The sequence below is a fragment of the Sus scrofa genome, chromosome 7 (genome assembly GCF_054392235.1).
Source record: "Sus scrofa isolate SSC_HxYL_T2T_F1_AM1 chromosome 7, Sscrofa_HxYL_maternal_Yorkshire_Landrace_v2.0, whole genome shotgun sequence".
In the NCBI taxonomy this organism is placed as follows: Eukaryota; Metazoa; Chordata; class Mammalia; order Artiodactyla; family Suidae; genus Sus; species Sus scrofa.
The window spans coordinates 22863504-22884598 of NC_139389.1; the positions used below are offsets into that span (position 1 = coordinate 22863504).

Consider the following 21095-nt stretch of genomic DNA (forward strand, 5'->3'; position numbering starts at 1 on the left):
GTCATCCTTAATTACTCCCTTGCCCTCACCTTGAAAATTTTACCTATTTCAAGGTTTACCTCTTCTCTCCTTATTTACGGCTACTGCCAACAATGAGCCATTCTCTACCCCCGACATCATCCAATGGCCTCCAAACTTGTTTCCCTCCTCTAACTTTATTCCTTTTCAATCCATTTTCCATTTGACAGCTAAAAGTGTTCTTAAAATTTTTATTTTTTTCCATTTACTTTTTTGAAATCTTTTAAGAATCTTTACACACTTAGAATAAGATTCAGACTCCTTATCATGACCTAGCCCCTTTTATCCGACCAAACTTCTTCCATTCTCTTCACCCCTGTGTCTCTCTAGGAATGCAAGCATTTAAAAGGTTTTTGCACTGTCCCACTTACCAGTAACATTGTCCCAAGTTGTGTTCTTTATTTTCACTTTGTTTCTCAGCTATCATCTATTCAATGAGAGCTTCCTTGATTTTCTAATCTAAACTAAGATCCTCTCCACCCCAGTCTTCTCTATCATGTTTTCATATTTTTTCTTTAATAGCCCTTACTATACATTTTGCTTTTTAAAAATGTATTGTCTTAGTCTCTTTGGGCTGCTATAACAAAAATATTGTGACTGGGGACTTAAACCAACAATTATTATTATTATTATTATTATTATTATTATTATTTTGTCTTTTGTCTTTTAAGGGCCACACCTGTGGCATATGGAGGTTCCCAGGCTAGGGGTCTAATTGGAGCTACAGCTGCTGGCCTATGTCACAGCCACAGCAAAGCCAGATCTGAGCCTCATCTGCAATCTAAAGCTCACGTCAATGCTGGATCCTTAACCCACTGAGTGAGGCCAGGAATCGAACCCACAACCTCATGGTTCCTAATCGGATTCATTTCTGCTGTGCCACGACTTGGGAAACTCCCAACAATTATTTCTTATAATTTTAGAAGCTGGGAAAGCCAAGATCAAGATGCTGGCAGATTTGGTGTCTGGTGATGGTCTACTTTCCTAGTTTATAGATGCAGTCTTATTGTTGTGTCCTCTCTGGGCAGAAGGGGCAAGCGAGCTCTGTGGAGTCTTTTAGAAGAGCACTATTTCCATTCTTGAGGGCTCTGTCCTTATGACCTAGTCACCTCCTGAAGGCTTACCTCCTAGTACTATCACACTGAATCACATTCATCTGCTTTTATGAATCCAAAAAGATATTATTGTGATTTTGTCAAAGAGTGTTCTGCCCAAGTTTTCCTTTAGGAATTTTTTAGTATCTGGTCTTACATTTAGGTCTTTTATCCATTATGAGTTTATTTTTGTATATGGTGTTAGAGAATTTTTTTTGCCACACCCATAGCCTGTGGAAATTCCTGTGCTAGGGCACGGCTGCCATCTATATCACAGCTGTGGCAACACTGGATCCTTAACCCACTGTGCCAGGGCAGGAACTCCTCAGAATGTCCTAATTTCCTTCTTTTACACATAGCTCTTCAGTATTCTTAGCACCACTTTCTGAAGAAACTGTCTTTTCTCCATTGTATGTTCTTGTCTCCTCTGTTGTGGATGAATTGACCATAGTGTGTGGGTTTATTTCTGGGGTCTCCTGTTCCATGGATCCATGTGTCTGTTTTTGTGCCAGTACTATACTGTTTTGATTACTGTAGCTTTGTAGTGTAGTCTGAAATCAGCGACGATGATTCCTCCAGCTGTCTTCTTTTTTTCTCAAGATTGTTTTGGCTATTCAGAGTCTTTCGTGTTTCCATACAGATTTCATTTTTTTTAATTGTTATTTTTTAAATTAATTAATTTATTTTTAGTCTTTTGTCCTTTTAGGGCCACACTCATAGCATATGGAGGTTCCCAGGCTAGGGGTCTGATCGGAGCTGTTGCTGCTGGCCTACACCAGAGCCACAGCAAAACGGGATCTGAGCCGCATCTGCGACCTACACCACAATTCACGGCAACACCAGATCCTTAACCTACTAAATGAGGCCAGGGATCGAACCCGCAACCTCATGGTTCCTAGTCAGATTCAATGGGAACTCCCCATACAGATTTTAAAATTATTTGTTCTGGTTCTGTGAAAAATGTCATTGATATTTTGAATAGAGATTTCATTGAATCTTTTGATTGCTTTGGGTAGTATGGTCATTTTAATAATATTTTTTCTTCTAATCCAAGAACCTGTTATATCTTTCCATCTATTTTTTTTGTCTTCATTTTCTTTCATTATTGTCTTGTAGTTTTCCAAGTACAGGTCTTTTTCCTCTTCAGGTGGTTTGTTCCTAGGTATTTTATTCTTTTCAATGTGATGGTAAGTGAGATTGTTTCCTTAATTTCTCTTTCTGCTCTTTCATTGTTAGTTTATAGAAATGTAAGGGATTTATGTGTATTAATTTTGTTTCCTATAACTTTACTAAATTCATCAATGAGCTCAAGTAGTTTTCTTGTGGTATCTTTAGGATTTTCTATACATGATATCATGTCATCTGCAAATAGTGACTGCTTTACTTCTTCCTTTATGGTTTGGATTCCTCTTATTTCTTTTTCTTTTCTGATTGCTGTGGCTAGAACTTCCAAAACTATATTGAATAAAAGTGGCAAGAGTGGACATCCTTATTTGGTTTCTGATCTTAGAGGAAATGCTTTCATGTTTTTCATCATCAAGTATGATTTTAGCTGTGGGTTTGTTATATATGGGCTTTATTATGTTGAGGTATGTTCCCTCTATGTCCTCTTTTATAGAGAGTTTTTTTTTTAAATCATAAATGGATGTTGAATTTTATCAGAAGTTTTTCTGCATCTATTGAGATGATCATATGTTTGTTTTCAATTTGTTTATATGGTATATATCACACTGATTGATTTATAGATATTGAAAAATCCTTGCATCCCTGAGATAAATTCTACTTGAACATAGTGTATGTGAATCCAACATAATGTATTGTTGGATTCAACTTGCTAGTGTTTTGTTTGTTGGTGAAAAATTTATTGTCATTTTAGTATGAGCTCATGATTACGCTGAATGCATTTCTGTGAAGAGTTTTTCCTTGTGACTATTACACCAATTTAACCAGGAAAGCTCCTTGAAGGGCATTAACTGCAACCCTGGGATTTATCCTCCCAATGGCCCCAGTCAAGAAAAGAAAGTCATATTACTCTTTTTGTTCCTGTAAAAGCCCCATTTGCTCTGGAGTAAGGGGTGCATCCCCTGATACCTTAAATGCCCTAAAGAGTTCCCATGTTCTGCTAAAAGGAAATCTTTTGGATAAACCTAGGCTCTCTCTTCTGTGGCAATGATAATCATAATTATTTTCAGACTACTTTTGATAGATTATGTACATTAGCAAAGATGGACTATGAGGGCAATTAGGTTAATGTTCTTAGGTCACATGACAACCAGAGAGCTTCATATTAGTTTGTACATGATGAGGGCATAGACAGGAAGAGAATGATAGAGAAGGTGGACAAACACAGGGAGGTCAGTATTGAAAGAAGTTGATGGAGCACTAAACCAGATTTACTATAAAGGAACGAATAGGACAAGACTTAGAAAAATGTCTATTAGTAACAATGGGGGTGAGAAGAAAGTGCCAAGCCATCTGCTTTCCCAGTAATGACTTAATGGAAGAAAGAAAATATTTTATTCCATGGTTTATAAAGTCTACCTTTGATAGGGTCTTCATTTACCTCTTTTCCACTAAGAAGAAAATCAAACCACAAACCTTTGAAGTTTTATCTTCCTGAATTCTGTATTTTTTCTGTCCCTTACCTCTTATCCCTTTTTACTTTTAGAAAAATTCTGAAAGACAGGTAATAAAAGTACCACAAAGCTGCTACTTCCTTTTAATTAATATAATATGAAATTAAGGCAGCTTTATAAGGGAGGAAAACTATGTCTGCATCAGAAAAAGTACCCATAGCATTTGAATTCAAATATCTTATGATGTATTAATCCTTATTCTAGGAGAATTTAAAAAATCCATTAGAATTTTTCTGTCATACCTTGAAAAGCTGATAGTCATTGACAATACCAATAACATCAAATGGTATATAGATACCTCTATGCCTGCCTAAATCAGTCTTAGCCAACTTCAATGTTCCTGGGTCTCCAGCTTGTAACTCAACCAATCAGACACCTCTGGTTTTTTTAAGCCAGTAAAAAAAGTCCCTCAAAAGATTGGAGGTGAATCTGTTTGGGTTGAATTTGTCTTTTGTCCTATTCAATTAGAGAATGTGAGAGGAGCAGAAGTGGCAGGGCAAAGCTGTTTGGGAATATTTAAATGGTGGATTACTGTGACTTGCAGCAATAACTATATAATAAAAGTGTTTATTTTTTCTATGAAAGATGGATAATGCACAGAGAAAATAAGCAACTGAAAATCAAACTATTAGTAAACATTTGAATTTCTTAACTTTATTATTATTAATATTATTTTTACAAAAGAACCACCACAAGATGACCTTGTATTTGGATTTTATGTGATATTCATGTCATTGTCCCTTATTTATTTATTTATTTATTTATTTTTTTGCTTTTTAGGGCAGCACCATGGTGTGTGGAAGTTCCCAGGCTAGGGGTCAAATCAGAGCTACAGCTGCTGACCTACGTCATAGCCACAACAATCCCAGATCTGAGCCGCATCTGTGACCTACACCACAGCTCACAGCAATGCCAGATCCTTAACCCACTGAGCAGGGCCAGGGATAAAATCCTGTTCCTTATGGATACTAGCTGGGTTCTTTTCCACTGAGCCACAACAGGGAACTCCCATGTCTTTGTCTGTTAAAAATTAGTGGATTTTCTATTCAGATTCTCTCATTTCAAATCGTAGACCTAAAGACATATGATGTAATTGTAAATTATGGCTTAGAATTTAATTTCTTAGCTCTTATTCTAAGAAATTTTGTGGAAACTACCTTTTAGCCTTATTTTCCAGATCTCATAACCTTGTGATATATGTACTTTCAAGTACCACAATCAGAGTTCCTCCTGTCTTTCCTGATCCAAACACTTTCCCTTTCTTGCTCCTTCCTAAACCTTTTCTTTGACTGTCCCTTTTTTTTTTTTTTGTCTTCCAAAAAAAGTTGTCTTCTCATTTATGTTTGGAAGCATTTTATCACTGAATTCTCCAATCTATTTCACTTCTCAGTTAATTAATCAAGACTATCAGTTGTTTTTGTTTCTTTGTTTCCATAAAGGCCACTTGAGTATGTGGCTTTACCACCTCAGCACTTCATTCCTCCTTTACCTTCTGGGTGCCATTGTGTGGACATTGTCCAGTGGACCACTTCTGTGAAGTTTCAGCACTGCTGTGATTATCATGCGTTGATACTCATGCAATGAGATTCATATTAGCTCATTATTGTGAATATTAATAAGTTGGTGTGTGCATGCATGTGCCTTTATACTTGTATTTCATGTTATTTTTGTCTGAGAATAAGCTGACAACATAAATAAATAAGAATATTTCATCCTTTCTATAAACATATTCAACTGAAATTGACTTTTTCATTCAACATCGACATTTTTTTTTTTTTTTGTCTTTTTACCATTTTTTGGGCTGCTCCCGCGGCATATGGAGTTTCCCAGGCTAGGTCTAATTGGAGCTGTAGCTGCCAGCCTATGCCAGAGCCACAGCAATGCAGGATCCGAGCCCGTCTGCAACCTACACCACAGCTCATGGCAACGCCGGATCGTTAACCCACTCAGCAAGGGCAGGGATCGATTCCGCAACCTCATGGTTCCTAGTCGGATTCGTTAACCACTGCGCCACGACGGGAACTCCAACATCGACATTTTAAAGTTACTACTGAATTGTTTTTCATCTCATGGTAAATTCTCTCAGCTTTGTGTAAGATGATTAAAACTGGAGATATTTCTTTCTGTGTAATCACAAAATTGGAAATAATCTGAACATTAGGGAAAGGAGGACAAAGATTTTCTTTTTGTAAAAAAAGTTTTTTTTTAAAATGAAAAAATATGGGATATCTTTAATCATTTATCCAAATGCTAACTTATGGATGCACAAAGGAACTCATTAGCTTGAGAAGTTATTGATTGTATCTACAACAGGGCAAATGTCTGAATGAAACTTCAAAACAAAACCATAAAAATCCTACCGTCATATTGCAGTATTTGGAAATGGCATAGATTTTTTTCCCCAATCAGTTTTCAGGGGTTTGACAATGAGTGGGGCATCCTTCAGTTTATGTGCTTCTTTCCTCAGGTATTGGAAAAAAATGAATGATGAAGGAAAAAAATGCAAGTTCTCAAGATTACTTTGTTCTACTGGGTTTTTCTAATTGGCCTCACCTTGAGTTAGTTCTCTTTGTAGTTATTTTGATGTTCTACTTGATGACATTGATAGGCAACCTGTTCATCATTATCTTGTCATACTTGGACTCCCATCTCCACACTCCCATGTACTTCTTCCTCTCAAACCTGTCTTTTCTGGATCTCTGCTATACCACCAGCTCCATCCCCCAGTTGCTGGTCAACCTCTGGGGCCCAGAGAAAAACATTTCTTATGTCGGGTGCATGATTCAACTCTATTTTGTTCTTGCATTGGGAACTGCTGAGTGTATGCCACTGGTGGTGATGTCCTATGACCGTTATGCAGCTGTATGTAGACCCTTGCATTACACTGTCCTCATGCACCCTCGTTTCTGCTATCTGTTGGCTGTGGCTTCTTGGGCAAGTGGCTTTACCACCTCAGCACTTCACTCCTCATTTACCTCCTGGGTACCCCTGTGTGGACATCGTCAGGTGGATCATTTCTTCTGTGAAGTTGCAGCACTGCTGCGACTGTCTTGTGTTGATACCCGTGCTAATGAGCTGACCCTCATGGTCATGAGCTCCATTTTTGTGATCATACCACTTATTCTCATTCTCAGCTCCTATGGTGTGATTGCCCATGCTGTGCTGAGGATGCAGTCAACAGCTGGACTTCAGAAAGTCTTTGGGTCATGTGGAGCCCATCTTCTGGTTGTATCCCTGTTTTTCATTCCAGTCATGTGCATATATCTCCAGCCCCCAACAAGAGGTTCTCAAGATCAAGGAAAGTTCATTGCCCTCTTTTATACTGTTGTCACACCTAGCCTCAACCCTCTAATCTATACCTTGAGAAACAAAGATGTAAAGGGGGCAGTTAAAAGATTAATGAGGTGGGAGAGGGAGATGTGATGGATCACCTGTTTAGCAGCTTTTGTTTGAAGAGTATTATCTGTCTTGGAGGGTTCTTCTGGTCCTTTGAGACTTTTTTTTTTTTGGTCTTTCCTATGGCCGCACCTGCAGCACATGGAGATTCCCAGGCTAGGGGTCCAAATGGAGCTGCAGTTGCCAGCCTACACCAGAGCCACAGCAACGTGGGATCCAAACCGTGTCTGCGACCCACACCACAGCTCACGGCGATGCCAGATCCTTAACCCACTGAGCAAGGCCAGGGATCAAATCCGCAACCTCATGGTTCCTAGTCAGATTTGTTAACCACTGAGTCACATTGGGAACTCTGAGACTTATTTTTGATCTATAACCCAGCAAGTTTAGAAGAAAAGTTCTGCTCCAAATTTGTTGTTCTTTTAAATAAAAGAATTAACCAATTGGTTAACCAATTAACCAATTGGTTAATTCTGGACTATTATCTAGAGATAAACTTTTTGATGTGTACCACTTTAATCTATTCAATATTTAGTGTCTATAGAGATTAGGCAGTGGGTTTTAAAATTAATACGCTAATTTATAGAGCAAATATTAGTATCTATAGAAAGAGAGGGGCATACAGCAAAGACTTCGGCTAATGGAGTTTTTGGTCATTAATAGCCATTACATTTACCTAAATGGTAAAAATTATTTGGCTGAAACACACTTTTTCCAAGATACTATATTACATGAGTGTTTTGTTCTGTGGGTCTATATATATATATTATAAAGAATTGCCTGTTCTAAATGGTTCATTCATTCATCCATTCCTTTATTTATCTACTTATTCATTCGTTCATTCATTCAATTCATTGGCTAAATATCTTCAAGATTGTTGGCTTGGTAACATAGATGAATTTTTCCTGAATAGAACTCACTTTCTAGTGGTGGAAATGACAGTGTTAAGATAGAAAATGAAGTATCTGTATAGGACTTAGTTTCCAATGGGCACAATGCTAATAAATTAATGTATCTTTAAAAAAATCTAAAACAAAAGAAGTTTGGCCAAAACCTTGAAAATAAATACCAGATGGTAATTTCTGCAGGAAGGTAATCTCATTACATGAAATAAAACCAAACAAACAGAACAAGTTTAATTTCCTTTAGTTGAGTTAGTTAATGACGATATCGTTTAAATTTAAGGTACCTTAAAGCTTTTCTTTTTAAATATCATTAGTCTTTGCTGTGTAGCATGAGCTTTTTTTTTTTAATGTAAAACAGAAAATTGGACCATATTTTTTAAAGTTACCATTCCTTATGGTAGATAATGACCAAAAAAATCACAGCTATGAGAGATTCTCAATTAATACAGCAGATATAGGCTTCTCTTCTCCCTCAACTTTTTCAAGGTAGTTAGAAGTATATGGATAGTGGGAACAATTTCTAACATTGTGATTTATAGACTGCTAATTCATGAGAACTTGTAAACTGGGAACAATCATGTTAAATAATGTTAGAGGATCAAATATCTGAAGCAGTTAATACCAGGCTCTGAAAACAACTTGATTCATCTAATGGATGTCTTAAAAACTTACCCATTTTTATACATGGATGTCTTCTTCTTATTGAATTCTAAGTGGCATTTACATATTCTTGACTCAAGTCCTATGTCAGATAAATGTTTTATAAATATCTTCTTCCAGTCTGTGGTATGCTTTTATTTTCTAATAGTGTCTTTCAAAGAGCAAGTTTTTTTTTTTTTTTTTTTTTTTTTTTTTTTGTCTTTTGTCTTTTTTGTTGCTGTTGTTGTTGCTATTTCTTGGGCCGCTCCCGCGGCATATGGAGGTCCCCAGGCTAGGGGTTGAATCGGAGCTGTAGCCACCGGCCTACGCCAGAGCCACAGCAACGCAGGATCCGAGCCGCGTCTGCAACCTACACCACAGCTCACGGCAACGCCGGATTGTTAACCCACTGAGGAAGAGCAGGGACCGAACCTGCAACCTCATGGTTCCTAGTCGGATTCTTTAACCACTGCGCCACGACGGGAACTCCAAAGAGCAAGTTTTAACTTTAATGAAATATGCATTGTTTCTACAAAAAAGCATGCTGGCATTTTGATTGTGGTTGCATCGAATTTGTATACCAATTTGGAAAGAGCTGACATCTTGGTGATATTGAGTCTTCTGATTTAGGAACCCAGTATATATCTCTATTTATTTACATCTTTTTAGTTTCTCTCAGAAGGATTGATGTTTTTATTATACAGATTTTGTACATATTTGGCAAAATTCATCCCTAAGTATTTAATGTTTTCGAATGCCATTGTGAATGACATAGAAGTACAATTGATCTTTGTATATTGACCTTGTATCCTGTGACTGCTAAATATGCATTTTATTTCTGGTAGACTTTTAATAGATTTTTAAAGATTTTCTGAGTACATGATCATGTCATTCATAAATAAGGACTTTTATTTCTCTCTCTCCAACTGTTATTTCTTTTATATTGCTATGTTACTCTGTTGCACTGGCTGTGATTTCCAGCTTAATGTTGAATGGAAGAACTGGGAGCCAAAATGCTTGCCCTAATCTTAAGGGGAAAGTATTGTCTTTTACTAATAAGTATATTAGCTATGCTTTATCTGTGTCCTCTACCAGGTTTAGGAAGTTGCATTTTTTTCTTGCTTTTCTGAGGTTTATCATGCAAGGGTATGAAAATTCTGTCCAACACTTTTTCTGCATTTTGTGAGATGATCTGATAGCTTTTCTTCTTTATTCAATTAATACAGTAAATTTCATTGGTTAATTTTCGTAAGTTAAAATAACCTTGTCTCCTGAGGGAAAAAAACCTCTTGATATAATATATTGTTCTTTTAAGGCCATTCTGGACTTCATTTGCTAATCTTTTTTTGGTAAGAGTTTTAGTGTCTATAATCATGAGCAATATTAAACAGTATTTTTCTTTTCTTGTGATGTATGTGTCTAGTTTCTGTACCAACTTAATGCTGGATTTATTACATGACTTGGGTAATATTCCCTTCTCTATTTTCTGAAAGAGTTTGTTTAGCATTGGTATTACTTCTTCTTAAATGTTCAATATAATACTCTTGTGGATATATAAGTCCATAGTTCTTTTTGTGGGACCATTTTAGATTAAAACTTCAATTACTTTCATTGTTATAAAAGTATTAAGATTTTTCTGTTTCTTTAAGAATCTGTTTTGATTATTTGTATCTTTCAAAGAATCTACTGATTTCACCTTTGTCATCAACTTTATTATTCATAATATTCCATTATTGTCCTCTTAATGTTTGTAGGATTCCTACTGACCTCCATTTTATTTCTGATCTAGTAGTTTATATCTCCCACACTTTTGTGTGAATCAGTCTAGATAGAGATTTGTCAGTTTCATATTTTATTTTCAATAACTTTGTATTTCACAGATCTACTTTTATATTTACCATTCCCTTTCCTTTGCTAAATTTTAGTTTAACATCATCTTCCTTTTTTAGCCTTTTAAGGTAAAAGCTTCTGTCATTGATATTAGATCATTTCCCTTTGTTTAAAATAAGCATTTAAATCTATACATTTTTCTTTAAGCACTGATTTAGCTGCATCTCACATATTTTGACATTTTCTATTTTAATTTTCACTTTGTTTCAAAGACTTTTTTTTTTTTGTCTTTTTGCTATTTCTTTGGGGCCGCTCCCACGGCATATGGAGGGTCCCAGGCTAGGGGTCGAATCGGAACTGTAGCCACCGGCCTACGCCAGAGTCACAGCAACGTGGGATCCGAGCCGCGTCTGCAACCTACACCACAGCTCACGGCAACGCTGGATCGTTAACCCACTGAGCAAGAGCAGGGACCGAACCCGCAACCTCATGGTTCCTAGTCGGATTCGTTAACCACTGCGCCACGACGGAACTCCTCAAAGACTTTCTAATTTCCTTTGTGATTTCTTTGACTGAAGGGAGTGGCACAGTTGGTGTTATCATAAAAGAATGACAAAAAACAGATATGAGAGAATAAAGATTCTAGTAAAAGTGATAATTTCTTATAAATCTATAAATATTTGACTATTGTACATCATTTCTATTTTCTATGTAGCTTTTCTGTTGTTCACACAAGTTTAAAGAGTTTGTTTTTTCTGAGGTTTTTTTCTTTCTCCCTTATCTGAGTTACAGTTCTCTGTCTTTTCATTTTTATAGGTTTTTGGTGTGGTGCCCTTTTTGCAGATAATACAGTTTTTTTGTTTGTTTGTTTTTTTGTCTTTTTGCCATTTCTTGGGCCACTCCCGCGGCATATGGAGGTTCCCAGGCCAGGGGTCCAATCGGAGCCGCAACTGCCAGCCTATGCCAGAGCCACAGCAATGCGGGATCCAAGCCGCATCTACAACCTACACCACAGCTCATGGCAACGCCGGATCGTTAACCCACTGAGCAAGGGCAGGGACTGAACCCGCAACCTCATGGTTCCTAGTCGGATTCGTTAACCACCGCGCCACGATGGGAACTCCGATAATACAGTTTTAACTTCTCTTATTTCTGTGTCTGCCTCCCTTGTGGCTGAAGTTGGTCCAGGGGCTTGCTCTCGGCTTCCTGATGGGAGGGATAGGTGCCTGCCCACTGGTGGATAGGGCTGCGCACCAGCTGGATAGGGCTTTGTCCCTGGGTGAGATTAGACGTGGCTGTGTGCCTGGGCTCTTTAGGCAGCCTGTTTACTGATGGGTGGGCTGTGATCCCACTTGGATTGTTGTTTGGCCTGGGGCTTCTCGGCGCTGATGGGCGGGGTCAGGTTTTCCCAAAATGGCCACCACCAGAGAAACACATGCTGATGGATATTCCCAAGAGCTTTGCTTCCAATGTCCTTCCCCACAATGAGCCACAGTCACCCCCTGTTTTCCCGGGAGATCCTCCAAGAACTGCAGTCAGGTCTGACCCATATTCCTATGGAGCCTTTGCTTTGCCCTGGGACCCAGTGCACATGAAAGTCTGTGTGAGTTTTTCAAGAACAGGGTCTCCATTTCCCCCAGTCCCATGGAGCTCCTGCACACAGGCCCCACTGGCCTTCAATGCCAGATGCTCCAGGGGCTCTTTCTCCCAGTGCCTGATCCCTAGGCCTGGGGATTTGATGTGGGGCTCAGAACTCTCACTCCTGTAGGTGAGTCTCTGTGATACAGTTACTTTCCAGTCTGTGGGCTTCCCACCTGGGAGGTGTGGGGTTGTTTATATCATGTAATCGCCCCTCCTACTTCTTGATGTGGCCTCCTATTTGTCTTCTGGAGTAGGATATCTTTTTGAAAGTTTCCAGTCCATTTGGTTGAAGGTTGTTCAGCATTGGGTTTTAATTTTGTTGTTTTTAGGAGAGAAGTTGAACTCCAGTCCTTCTATTTGGCCATCTTAATCTCATCTGCAAAATAACTTTTCTTGAAGTGTTTGATTCAAATATTCCATTCCTTGGGTTGTCGTTGGATCATCCTGGGCAATGATTAGTCTCCTTGCTTGCAGCTGGCTGCTGTAGCTGCAGGTAGATGACATGACGTGTGGAGTTGTATCCCCAACCCCAGGGGTGGGAGCCAGGCTGCCAGGGAAAACTAAAGAATTTGTCTTGAGAATGGAAAATTCTAGTGTACAGTAAAGGCAAGTTTGTAACACGTGCAGGTCATTGTAATCTCCAGAACTAGAAGGCCTTATTGATCAATGGGTGATTTATAGTCTTGGAAGAAGGCATGGGGGACAAACAGCTTAGGAATACTATGCTATTGTATATTCCTTGTGATAAGCAACTCATTACTTGCCCCAATAAGGGCCTTTTTGATTTGTCAGTACCAGAACCATCTTTATTATATTACATCTGGGAATATATATATATGTATATATATGTATATATATATATGTATATATATAATACATATATATGTATATATATATTATATAGACTTAAAAAATAATTCTCAAAATAGACACAACCTTCTTAAGCTTTATTTTCACAGACATCCTTGTTTCTCAAGGTATTGGTGAAGGTGGCAATTACACAGAAGAGAGTAAGGAACTTGCCCTAGTTTTAGCAATAAAATTTTGTTTGCTGGAGAGATATTTATACCTATAATCTGATACATTGCTGTCTGTCTGTCTGTCTGTCTGTCTGTCTATCTGTCTATCAATCATCATCATCATCCCATCATCACCTAACTTGGGGTAGCATAGGAGAAATACATGATCAGGAAATACAGATGTTGAAGGTTTTCTTTTCTCCAGCTCCTGAGTTAGTTAAAAACCTACAGGCTTATGTATCTACACTAGTACTATATTGAACATTTAAGAAGAAGTAATACCAATGCTAAACAAGGTTAAGGTCAAGTTATCACATGCAATGTACCTATGAGAGATGAGAGAATGAGACCCAATGATAAGGGTTGTGAAGACAAAAGCCTTAAGGGTCATAGTGTCTACACAGTAGTGCAGCATCTGGACCTTGGGTCCAATATGACCATTACCAAATTTGTAAGTACATGATGCCATTTAGTACAAGGTTTTCCAGACTGCAGCTTACTTGTCATATGTCTTGACAGCCAGGTGAATACATTTCACCTTTTCCAGTGCTTGATGGCAAACCTAGATAGGTTATGACCTTTATCTGCACCCCAGATACGACTATATAACATTGAGTGAATGGAGCCTATGGTAAGACACACTTCTAGTAATGAAAAGGTGACTCCCTGACACAACATTGGTTTGAGGAACTGAAAATTTAGAGTTGAAAGCAAGAAAATATTTATATTTCCCAGGAGAGGAAACAGATAAAATGTGAGGGAAATCATGAAAAGAATTAGCTCTAGAGCAGAATAGTCAGAGAAACCTACCAAAATACAGATTTCTAAAGATCTGATATTGTTCCTTTTCTTTTCTCATAGCCTTGTTTTACCTCTTGGGAAGATAGTGAGTGTTGGTGAAAAGGACATGATTGACAACTCCAAAATGAAATGCTCTTAGGGGAGAAGTGCACATTTGAGTAGAAGTCTTAGCAATGAGACATTAAACAGATATGATATTGGAGATGCACACATTTTTGGGGATGATTATTATGGGTCTTGACTGTGAATACTTACTAACGTTGTATGTCTTTTTATTTTGTCAGGTATACGAAAGTGATTTCCAAAATCTGAGTATGTACAAGGGGAAGTAAGCTCAATATTTTTCCTTCTTTCCTTTCTGTAATTGGGGGAGTTTCAAATCTTTCATTTTTCCACTCATATTTAACCCAAGAGATGTTTCCCTACATGCCACTGACATTCTGACTTTTATCTTTGGATCAGGGAAAACCAAGATCACTTTAAACAAATGATTAATTCTTGTAAACTGCCCTTGTGGGATCTAGTCAACCTGTGAACCCAATAAGCTTCTAAATGACCAAGCAATACCTTAGAATACAAATGATAGGGTTATTTTTGATATATCCTTATAATTTGATCTATTCTTTCAAATCTTATGTATTAACATTTATCTCGATTAGATGAGAATGAACAGCTTCTTCTGGCATTTTGATAACCTAGGCCCTGTTCTACCCCAACCTCAGTGGTATCATCATATTATAAGTCACTGGTGTGTTCTCACTCTTGAAGTGTTTATTTTTTCCTAATAGCTTATGAAGATGAAAAGAATGGGAAAATAAATAAATCATATTTAATAATAAACAAATACCAGTGTCTAGAACTCTACTCCACTTGAAGCTCTGTCCATGATAATTTAATAGTTTATAATCTATTCTAATTCACACTCTTCTCAAATAAAATACTCAATTTACCAGAATCCTACAGAGATTAATTAATGTCATTTCTCCCTTTTAATCCTCCACGCATAATTTGTGCCTTATGGTCTATGATAATCTGACAAAATGTTTTGCATTGGTTTCATATCACTGAGAATGAGTATGGACTCTGAAAATTACCTAAAATCAGCATATATATTTCTTTTTCTTTTTTTTAAGCACTGTGGAAAATGTTTATATCTTTTTCTTATTGAATGCTTACAACAGTCAAGACCACAGAAACATAAAGACTGTTTTCTGGTACTTCTCTTAAACAGAAAGCAAAATACCCAAATGCTCTCTTAAAATCATACTTTTAAAAATGATATCACTTATATGTGCAATCTAAAGTATGGCACAAATGAACTTATTAAAAAAACTGAAACAGACTCGGAGACTTAGAGAACAGACTTGTGGTGGCCCAGGGGATGGGCTAGGAGTTTGGGATTAGTAGATGCAAACTATTACATTTAGAGTGGATAAGTGATGAGGTCCTACTGTGTAGCACAGGGAACTAAATTATAAATCAACTATAATATAATCTCATTATAAAATATAATTTTCAAACTCAGATTTTCTTTCTATAGATGGACTATATTAACCAGAAACAATATAAAAATTTAAAAATATTCATTAATTTATAAACTCATCATATAATTTTTTTTGTTACAGCAACAAGTCAATTATTGGATATAGTCTTAATTTCATTTTTTATATACTATAGCAAAACTCTTGATAAGACAGCAAGGGAAATTATTCATAAAATATTTTGGAAATTTTAAATAGTTACGTTAAGTTTTCAGAGTTTTGGTGGTTACCTTCTGGGTTATAGTTTGAATGGTCTTCAAAGATTATTTTCAATATTTTGCAGGGCTAAATGTGGCCTTGAATTTTAGAGATGTTAGGCAGAGACAATTAACTCTAATTAATAGTAAAAATGTACAATTTAGTTTTTAATGTATCCCATTTTTCAAATGTCTCATGCTTCTCTACTCTCCCACTTAACACCACCCCTAACAAGTTATTCCTCAAATGTGGCCCTTAGCATGATGAGGAATTGGGGAAGAAATTTTAGGACAACCTGTTCCCTTCCCTACAAAGACAGCTTGGAGCATGTTCATCAGTGAAGGTTGGTCTATGGAGTCATTGTTTTCTTTGGGCAACAGTGTATCATGTTGAAGGTATTCCTGAGACCCTGTTGTAACCAGGACAACTCCTTGAAGGGCATTACTTACCACTTTGGGATTTACCCTCCCAATGGCCCCAGTCAAGGAAAGCATGTCCCATTATTCTTTTGTTTCCATAAAACTCCATTTGCTCTAGGAGAAGGGGTCTGTCCCCCGAGACACTAAATGCTCTAATGCTCTTCCAGCTAAAACCAGGTCTTTTAGTAGACTCAGAATTCTCTGTTGTGTAGCATGATAACCATAGTAATTTTCGGACTCTGCTTTCCTAGTGTGATGTGGTAGGTTAGACTCTATGGTACATCCAGCCATCCCTTTATGTTGGTGATGTGAAAGAGATGAAAGCCAGAGATCAGGTTGGTCCCTACATAAAGCGACATCGATTGGGCAAATAGAGGGAGTATGATCAGACACAGAAAGGACAGAAGTGAAAGGAGTTGTAGTTGTTTGAGTGTTACTCAAGTGGTAATTTAAGAGTATTAAAGGAGTAACATAAGAGTAAAGTAAGCTGATTAGTGATATGGGGATGGGAAGGGGAAACTCATATCACCACTCTTTCCTCCATCATGTCGTATTTTTTTTTTTTTTTTGGTCTTTTTGCTATTTCTTTGGGCCGCTCCCGTGGCATATGGAGGTTCCCAGGCTAGGGGTTGAATCGGTGCTGTAGCCACTGGCCTACGCCAGAGCCACAGCAATGCAGGATCCGAGCCACGTCTGCGACCTACACCACAGCTCATGGCAACGCCGGATCGTTAACCCACTGAGCAAGGGCAGGGACCAAACCCACAACCTCATGGTTTCTAGTCAGATTCATTAACCACTACGCCACGATGGGAACTCCCATCATGTCGTATTTTTAAAAACCGAGATATTTCATTCCACAGTCTGTGAAAACAGTCTTTGATGAGGTCTTTATTTCTCACTCCCTGGTAAAAATAAATTTAACCATAAAGTTCCTATCTTTACTTACATCTGGTAGTTTTATTTTTTTTGTCTCTTATCTCATATCCCTTCTAAATTCTTTAAGAATGCTGAAGGATGGTTCATGCAACAGATCAGTATATCCCAAACTGTACTTTTTGTTTTGTTTTGTTTTTTGTTTTTTTTAGGACCACATCTGAGGCACATGGAAGTTCCCAGGGTTAGAGGTTGAATCGGAGCTGTAGCTGCCGGGCTACACCACAGTCACAGCAGTGTGGGATCCGAGCTGCATCTGTGACCTACACACAGCTCATGGCAAGGCTGAATCCTTGACCCACTGAGTGAGGCCAGGGATTGAATCTACATCCTCATGGATACTTGTTGGGTTTGTTACCTGCTGAACTACAATGAGAACTCTGAATTTGATATTTTTGTGAGGGCAGGCCAGCTCTTTTGCCCAACTTGTCTCAGTGTGGGTTTGTCTCATATTTCTTCATTTTAAAAGTCAGGCTGTGCATTTTTGGCAGGAATATGACTGAAGTGACATTGTGTCCTGTTTAGAGCAACATGTCAGTAGTCACATACTGTTGGTTTATCTCAACATTGGCGACGTTAATATTGATGACTTGGCTATGGTGATGTCCACCAGGATTTCCTCTGGTAAAGCCTACTACTTTTCATTTTGTAATTAACAAGTAATTTGTGGGGAGATATTTTATTTTTATTTGATTTTTATTTTTGGCTGTGCCTGTAGCATGCTGAAGTTACATATTTCTGGGCTCTCTTTTCTGTTCCATGAACCTATATGTCTGTTTTTGATAATACCATGCTGTTTTGATGACCGTTGCTTTGTAGCATAATCTGAAATCTGAGAGGGTTATACTTATAGCTGTGTTCTTTTTTCTCGAAATTGCTTTGGCAGTTGTATTTCCATTTATTTTGAGTCTGTGTAATTCTTTTGTCAGGTAAAAGGAGTGAATGATGATGGAAAAACTCAATGCAACCACTGAAGGCTACTTTGTCCTACTAGGTTTTTCCAATTGGCCTCGTGTGGAAGTAGTACTCTTTGTGGTTGTCTTGATGTTTTACTTAATGACATTGACAGGCAACCTGTTCGTCATTATCTTATCATACCTGGACTCCCATCTGCACACTCTCATGTACTTCTTCCTCTCAAACCTGTCTTTTCTGGATCTCTACCAGCTTCATCCCCCAGTTGCTGGTCAACCTCTGGGGCCCAGGAAAAGCCATGTCTTATGTAGGTTGCATGGCTCAACTTTACTTTTCCCTTGCACTGGGATCCACAGGATGTGTGCTACTGGTGGTGATGTCCTATGACCGTTATGCAGCTGTATGTAGACCTTTGCGTTATACTGTCCTCATGTACTCTCGTTTCTGCCATCTGTTGGCTGTGGCTTCTTGGGTAAGTGGCGTCACCAACTCGGCACTTCATTCCTCATTTACCTCCTGGGTACCCCTGTGTGGACGTGGCCAAGCGGACCATTTCTTCTGTGACGTTCCAGCACTGCTGCGACTGTCTTGTGTTGATACAAGACAGCTAATGAGCTGGCCCTCATGGTCAGGAGCTCCGTTTTTGTTGTCATACCTCTCATCCTCATTCTCAGCTCCTCTGGTGCGATTGCCCGTGCTGTGCTGAGGATGCAGTCAACAGCTGGACTTCAGAAAGTCTTTGGGACATGTGGAGCCCATCTTCTGGTTGTGTCCCTGTTTCTCATTCCAGGAATGTTTATATATCTCCAGCCCCCATCAGGAGGTTCTCAAGATCAAGGAGAGTTCATTGCCCTTTTTTATACTGTTGTCCCACCTAGCCTCAACCCTCTAATCTACACTTGAGAAACAAAGAGGTAAGAGGGGCAGTAAAGAGATTAATGGGATGAGAGTAAGCCTGTGTACTTGTGACATGAATAGAATAATATCATATGATACCAGTGACCTTCCAGTCCCACGTTTGTAAAACAAAGAATACAGTATGTGACGCTGAGGCCAATAAAAGTGCATAAAACACCTGTATCTGGCCTGGAAGCCAGAGCTAGTGTCTGTGATTATCTGATGACACATCTGTGCCTGCACTGCTGAGATACACTCAGAAGAGATAACTGAGCATGTGTTTAGGGAATACCCATTCCTGCAGCCACAGGAATGGGTATGAGGGGACATGAACAAAGACTGGAGCCATCTGTCTGTGTTATTCAATCCATGATAGGTTGCATGAGCTTTGGTGTAGGTTGCAGATGTGGCTCGGATCCCACGTTGCTGTGGCTCTGGTGTAGGCCGGTGGCTACAGCTCCGATTCGACCCCTAACCTGGGAACCTCCATATGCTGCCAGAGCGGCCCAAGAATGGCAAAAAGACACACACACACAAAAATTAGATACGGGTCACAGTTGGTTCTTGTTTGGAAGAACATGCCATTCTCCAACCAATAGTTTGCTTAGATTTTGATTGTACCAGAATGCATGCCAGAAAAGTTCCAATGATTCTCGTTTTTCTTACCTGTTAATTTCTTCACTACACAACACTGTTGATTTCTCATCATATTGATTCAGTATCAAGTAACAATAAAATCCTTTATTTGCTTAAAAACATAACTAATTTTTCGATGAAGTTTTAGGTTGAGTATGAGTCCTAGAACTAAGTTTATTTTTGTAACTAAGGTACCTTTCCCTTTTAATGATACAGATTCTGAGCATCAGAGAGCTACTTGTGTTGCTTGAAGTAATCAAGTAGCTTTCCATTCTAGAAATATCAATTGTTTCTTTCTCATAATGATTCTTGCACTGTTTCAGAAGGCATTCCTGGCTGTTTCCATCATGTGCCAAATGTTTACATGTTGTGGTTCGTTATTATATCACTAATTTTCTCTTACTGATTCAGAAGGTTCATGCTTATGCTCTTTAAAAGAAATGTTAAGAAACTTATGCACATATTTTGTCCACCTATTTAATTTATTTTAATATTTAAGAATATATTTTAAGGTTTTTAGGTAAATATTCAAACTCTGTATACTTTTTTTGTTAAACAAGACCCCCAATGAGTTTTTAAGGAAGCAGTAGCATCTCCATAAGTTGAGGCTGATTGTCTCATGAGACTCCTGGTTGGTCTAAGGTTTATTTATTTATTTATTTATTTATTTGAATTGATTGCATTTATTGTTGTACAATGATCATCCCAATCCATTTTTATAGGATTTCCATCCCGTGACCTCAGTGCATCCTCCCATCCCCCAAACTGTCTCCTTACGCAAACCATAAGTTTTTCAAAGTCTGCGAGTCAGTATCTGCTCTGCAAAGAAGTTCACTGTGTCCTTTTTTCAGATTCCACATGTCAGTGAAAGCATTTGATGTTGGTGTCTGATTGTCTGACTGACTTCACTTAGCATGATAATTTCTAGGTCCGTCCATGTTGCTAAAAATGCCAGTATTTCATTCCTTAATGGCCGAGTAATATTCCATTGTGTATATTTACCACATCTTCTTGATCTACTCCTCTGTTGAGGGGCATTTAGGTTGTTTCCATGTCTTGGCTATTGACAATAGTGCTGCAATGGACATTGGGAGGACATGTGTCTTTTTGAGTCATGGTTTTCCCTGGATAGATGCCCAGTGGTCTAAGGTTTAGAGTGTCTCACTCTGAATGCCCAGTGGCAGTATGCTGCCCTCTTAGACATGGCCAATCTAACAGAAAGTGGTGGAATATTTCTTAAGGGACACTGTCATAGGAAATCCACTGATGAATAGTTGCCGTGATGACTAGCTTGAACGAATGGGTTTGTATTATTACTTTATTCACTTCTTAACACCATTAGAATTTTAGTGTGTGCCACCAGAATAGAACTCTTTTTAATACATTTCCACAAACAGTGCCCTTATGGGTGCATTATTAGCCAAGTGTCCCCTTGGTCTAAGAGCATTAGAAAGAACATGAGAAGTAGGACATAGTTTGCAAGAAGACCCTGTGCCATGATCTGGGGAAGTATGAGACAAGAATGATTTGTCAGAGAAACTCCTATATACCTAGTCACTTGTTAAATTATGTCA

The 21095-nt window shown here is 38.2% G+C and overlaps 1 protein-coding gene and 1 long non-coding RNA gene across 4 annotated transcripts in view; both read left to right on the forward strand.

Moving 5' to 3' along the window:
• LOC110257996 (uncharacterized) overlaps positions 1–21095 on the forward strand; it is an 819260-nt gene that overhangs the window by 60231 nt on the left and 737934 nt on the right. The gene's annotated exons all lie outside the window — the stretch shown is intronic.
• On the forward strand, positions 3573–7229 carry LOC110258497 (olfactory receptor 2J3-like). Its single transcript, XM_084967734.1, has one exon. The coding sequence runs from the start codon at positions 6233–6235 to the stop codon at positions 7169–7171; it is 939 nt and encodes a 312-aa protein (XP_084823860.1). The 5' UTR covers positions 3573–6232; the 3' UTR covers positions 7172–7229.

Coding starts and splice junctions, on each gene's coding strand:
- LOC110258497 (XM_084967734.1), top strand. CDS start 6,233: ATGATGAAGGAAAAAAATGCAAGTTCTCAAGATTACTTTGTTCTACTG.